We start from the raw sequence: 5,498 nt of genomic DNA on the forward strand, positions 1-5,498 counted from the left end.
TCATGATCCCAGGGTCCTGGGATCCAGCTCCACTTCGGGCTCCTTGCTCAGTGGGGAGCCTGCTTCTCTTCTCCCTCTGCCTGCTGCTCCCCCTGCTTGTGCTCTCTCTCTCTGTCAAATAAATAACTAAAACCCTTTAAAAAAAGGAAAGAAATTGCTTCTGGGGCTGGCTATGCTGGGTCCATAGCAACTAGGAACCCCAATTGAGCCAACCAAACCTGTCACTTACCTGACCCAGCTGCCAGGACAGGTCAGGCTTTGTGCTATCTTTGTGTGTGTGTGGGGGGGTGGGTATAGCTGACACAGTGTTACATTAGATTTAGGTATACAAGTTAGTGATTTGACAAGTTAATACATTATGCTCTGCTCACAAGTGTAGCTCCCATCTGTCACCATACAATGCTATTACAATATCATTGACTATATCCCTATGCTGTGCCTTTTATTCCCATGACTTGTACATTCCATAAGTGGAAGCTTGTATCTCCTGCTCCCCTTCACCCATTTTATCCATCCCTCTCCCCTCTGGCAACCATCACTTTGTATTTTATAGGTCTGGTCTGCTTTTGTTGGTTTATTCATTTGTTTTTGTTCTTAATGTCTTTATGTTCCTGCTGACATTATAACTTCTTTTTTTTTAAGATTTATTTATTTATTTATTCAGAGAGAGAGAGAGGCAGAGACACAGGCAGAGGGAGAAGCAGGCTCCATGCAGGATGCCCAACGTGGGACTTGATCCCCGGTCTCCAGGATCACACCCTAGGCTGAAGGCAGCACTAAACCGCTGCACCACTGGGGCTGCCCGACATTATAACTTCTGACCTGTGGCACCAGAATGGCACAATCAGTGACTGAGTTCTACCCCTAGAATTTCTAATTCAACTGATCATGGTCCAAATCAGTATATCGAAAAGCATTTTCTCTAATGTTTTTTCCCCAAACATGCATCAGCAGAATCAATAAATATTGTCTCCCTAGGCGGTACTCACCATTGCAGTGTATATTATTCATTATCTGGATAAGAAGACCAAAAGCATGACTTAAAATTCCTAGAAGAACAAAGGCTTAGATTTTCACCATCCCTAGTTGAGGGGAATGGGGAGGAAGGAATATTGCAGCAGGTGGCAGATAGCAATACTGTGCTTCTCCTGGGACCAGACCAAACAGAGGGAGCCAAAATACAGGAATGAACTGTATTAATCTGCTGAACCCCAAAACAAATTTTACATATATTTTAGTGGACCATGAAACTAATCTAAGTTACTTACAAAACGAAGTGTTTAGTAAAGCAGTGCTTTGTAAAAAGCAGAATAAGAACTAAACCTATTTTCTTAAACTGTTGAATTTAAGTAAAATTTATTAAAATAATGGCCAAAGACAGCTTAAATTGAATCTCACTTAGGTAAATCAGAGTCCATACTTAGGAGACTCTTCTAAAGGGTAAGTTTTGGATGAGGCTAAAAATAAAAGTATAGTTGGTCTTAATGAAGCTCTGTGTGTAATAAGAGTGAACCTCCAATAATGAGGCCAGTGGGATGCAGACTGCACAGGCTGCAACACCTGGGACAGACACAGGTGGCAATGGGACTGGAAGGTGGTGAAAAGCCTTAAAACCTGGGAGAAAAAAAAAACCCTGGGAGTTGAGTTGAAATAAATACAGAAGACAATGGGGATCCCTGGATGGCTCAGCGGTTTAGTATCTCCCTTTGGCCCAGGGCCTGATCCTGGAGTCCTGGTATCGAGTCCCACATTGGGCTCCTGTATGGAGCCTGCTTCTCCCTCTGCCTGTGTCTCTGCCTCCCTCTCTCTGTGTCTCTCATGAATAAATAAATAAAATGTTTTTAAAAAATACAGAAGACAAGAGATCATCCCTCTTCCTTGTTGATTATTATGGATTGACCCCTAGAATGTGTATGAAAATTGATCACAGGGCCTTATAAGTATGAGGTGCTCAACCAATGTTCCATCTGATTTTATCTGCTGCATTGCGCAGTACAATGTGGAAAAGGTTGGAATAATAGAAGAGAGATGGGAAATTATGTGTGACTATATTGGTTCGATTTTTGCCTTGACATGAGCATTCACTAAATGAAAGGAATAAACCATTAGAGGCAGGGTTCAGTCAGCCAGGCTCTCATGCATCTCCATTAGGGAAAGGGTTTATTTTAAGCTTATAGACAATTACATGAAAGCATTTTGCTCTCATGCAATCATGTCAAGAACAGGACATTTTGTTTCTCCTTTTTCCTGTTCCTCTTCCTCCAGTCTGATGGGGCAGCGCTTCTCAAATTGTGGTCTGTCTGCTTAGTCCATCTTCCTCTGAAGCACCCAGGAGCTTGTTAAATACGCAGGCTCCTGGGTCACACTGAAACAGAAATGGGGGCAGGGGTGGATCAGGAATCTATTTTGAAAAACTTTCTACAGGATTGTTTGGACCTTCAAGTTTAAAAATCCCTGAGCTAGGAATGAAAGTTCGACCAGCTAACTCATTTGGGCAAAGGCTAAGAGGCAGACAAGTAAGGCCGTGGATTTTCCCAAGTCCAACAACCAGAGGTGAGTGGCCAGATAAGTGCTTTAACAGAGAGCTCTCTAAAAGAAAGCCAGATTTGTAGCATTTGCCATTTTTGTTGTGCAAATAATGTTCACCATGGCCACTTTCAAGCGATCAGGGTGACTTAACACTAATGGGGACCTGAGGCACAGAGCAATGCACTTTTCTGTGGTATTTCCACCATACAGAGGTAAGAGATATAAAAGATCACAAGATCATGACTGACAGTAAAAGGTAAGAAAATAATTAGAAAGTGATATGTTTTGAGTATTTTTTACCTTTGCTTTTATTATATTTTTATTTGTTGCCATTTAAGTTTTATTTGTTATTTTTCTTCTTTGCAATTTAAATTAGGATTCTTTAACAAATGGCTTGTAAATTTAAGGATGGGCTCTCATAGGTATTCTAGGCTGACACCAGCATAACATGGTCCACAGCCATTCCTGAAAGACACACAACCTGATGTTAGCCTGTGGACCCATCAAAGCACACTGAGTAATCTCAGAGAAGCTACCATCTGCCCAGTGAGGAAGGAGCAAAGTGTGGGGAGGGTAGAGGATGGGCTATTTAGGGATGGATTTTGCCAGTAGCCAACATCCATGAATTGCTATTGGCTTGTCCACTCTCCTGGGGCTTATGTGGCCACACAGAACCCACTAGGTGGCTGTTTTAGCCTCATTCAGTGGCCTGCCCTAGACCCTGAGCTGAGAAAAAGAGGCCACAGGTGGTTGGGTATGTGTATATGCCTGCAGCCAAAAGGCAAACTGTCCCTCTGCATCTTATACTATACTCTAGCCCAGGATATCCTGAGTGTCAAGCACAGACAACCTGCACCATTTGGGAAGGAGGAAACGGAGTGTGCTTAGAATGCAGAGTCCTGGGCCCTACCCCAAACCTCCTGAATCAGCATCACAAGCAACTAGCCCCAGAATTTGCTTATTTGCAAACTCGCCAAACAATTCCAATAAGCACTAAAATGTGAGAACTCCTGGGTTGCACCTGCTGTAAAGATAAGTACACCTACGTCTGAGGGTACGTGAAGACTCTCCAAGGCATGTATAGGCACAGAGTGTTAAAGGAATCAATTTCCATTTTCTCTATTTCCATATGTTCTCACATTTCCTAAAATCCATCTGACTGAGGAAGAGGCAACATGCAGAATCTCCTTTCCTGCCTCCCTTTTCATGAGCGCCTGTATCTCCCCTTGACAGACAAAAGAAAATCCTATGTTTCATCCATCCCAAAATTTACTACAAGGACTAGCCCGAGGATATAAAAAACTCCCTAGAGACAAAGAGAGGGACAATTCAGAATACTAGTGCTGGGGCCAGTCGAGTGGTTTCTAATGCTTCGCTCAACGCAAAATTGAAGGAGTACCTCCTCTGGGGCTCCTGGCTGGCTCAGTCAGTAGGGCATGCAACTCTTGATCCCAGGGTTGTGAGTTCGACCCCATGCTGGGTGTGGAGCTTACTTAAAAAAAATAACGATAATAGGTCACTGCATTCTTTATATATACTTGGAAAAGGTTCAAAGAATTGAGTGGCATTGCTCTAGCAAAATTGTCACCTACTTAAAATTGTGAATAAGGTTCCTCAGTGCTTATATCTATAAAAGGAAAGAAAAATAAGAATAAAATCGAGGTGTAACCCTGTCTCCTTTTAGCAGTAAGAAATAGTCATACACAGGGGCACCAGGGTGGCTCAGTCAGTTGAGCATCTGCTTTTGGCTCAGGTCATGATCCCAGGATCCTGGGATGGAGCCCCTTTCAGGCCCCCTGCTCAGCACGGAGTCCGCTTCTCCCTCTGCCGCGCCCCCACAGGCCCAGCAGCTCTCTCTCCCTCTCAAGTAAATAGATAAAATCTTTTAAATTTTACTTTATTTTATTTTATTTTTTTTAACAGATCAAGCTTTTTGATTTTTATTACTCAAAAAAATCCTCATTTTTTTATTTAGCTTTCTGACTCTGTGCTTGTGCCTTCAACACTTTCACAACGATTTTCTGCTCCTCAATAAGGAAAGCACGCTTGATCCTGTCACGAACACACTTAGCACACATGGAACCACCATAGGCCCTGCTGACATGTTTTTTCATTTTAGACAATCTCATAAGGACTTTAGGTCTCACCGCATGAACTCCTCGAAGTCGGCCAGGACACACGCCACAGGCAGACTTTGGCGCTTTCCCAACCTTCTTGGTATAAAGGTAAACGATTCTATTGCCAGGAGTTCGGGACAGCCTAGTTTTGTTAGAGGCTGTATTGTAGGACAGCCTACGACGGTATGTCAAACGCTGAACCATTCTGAACACCTACGGACGCCGACCCCGGAAGGGGAAAAAGGACTAAAAAATTTTTTTAAAGAAATAGTCATCCACAGAAATATGAGATAATTTAAATATGGTCCCATACACCTCATTTAGAGCTGTATTTCCAATAAAAATTTTCTTTTCATGTTTATTAATTTTTTATTAAAATTGTTACATTTATGTTGATCAAGTGTGCAGCAACATAACTGTATGGCTAATTTATTCAGAAGAGAAGTGTTAAACATTTAGAGCATTAAGGTCACAGAAAATAAAAAATACAAGTTTAATGTGTGTATCTATATGTGCTGCAAGGAGGTATGACAGGATGATCAACATAAACACTTTCGAGAATAAAAATATATTGCATTAGGAGAAAAATCTGAAATAAGAGGAATGGAAGTACAGTTAGTCCCTCCTTAGCCAAGGGGAATATATCCCAAGACCCCCCCAGTGGATGCCTGAAAATGCAGTTACTGAACCCTATATATACACTATATTTTCCTATACACACATACCTATGATAAGGTATAATTTATGAATTGGGCTCAGTAAGAGATTAAAAACAATAACGAATAAACTAGAATAATTGGTAACAACATACTATAATAAAAGTTATATGAACGTATTCTCTCTCAAATTATC

General features: G+C 41.7%; 1 protein-coding gene across 1 annotated transcript; it reads right to left on the reverse strand.

The window, feature by feature from the left end:
- Positions 1 to 4,455: 4,455 nt before the first annotated feature.
- LOC112910575 (large ribosomal subunit protein eL34-like) lies at positions 4,456 to 4,875 on the reverse strand. Its single transcript, XM_072744809.1, has one exon. It carries the CDS (start codon positions 4,848 to 4,850, stop codon positions 4,497 to 4,499), a length of 354 nt encoding a protein of 117 aa, XP_072600910.1. The 5' UTR covers positions 4,851 to 4,875; the 3' UTR covers positions 4,456 to 4,496.
- Between the last annotated feature and the right edge of the window lie 623 nt (positions 4,876 to 5,498).

Source organism: Vulpes vulpes, chromosome X (assembly GCF_048418805.1).
Source record: "Vulpes vulpes isolate BD-2025 chromosome X, VulVul3, whole genome shotgun sequence".
In the NCBI taxonomy this organism is placed as follows: domain Eukaryota; kingdom Metazoa; phylum Chordata; class Mammalia; order Carnivora; family Canidae; genus Vulpes; species Vulpes vulpes.

Bases quoted from the DNA above. Each gene is read 5' to 3' on its own strand.
- LOC112910575 (XM_072744809.1), bottom strand. From the start codon at position 4,850: ATGGTTCAGCGTTTGACATACCGTCGTAGGCTGTCCTACAATACAGCC.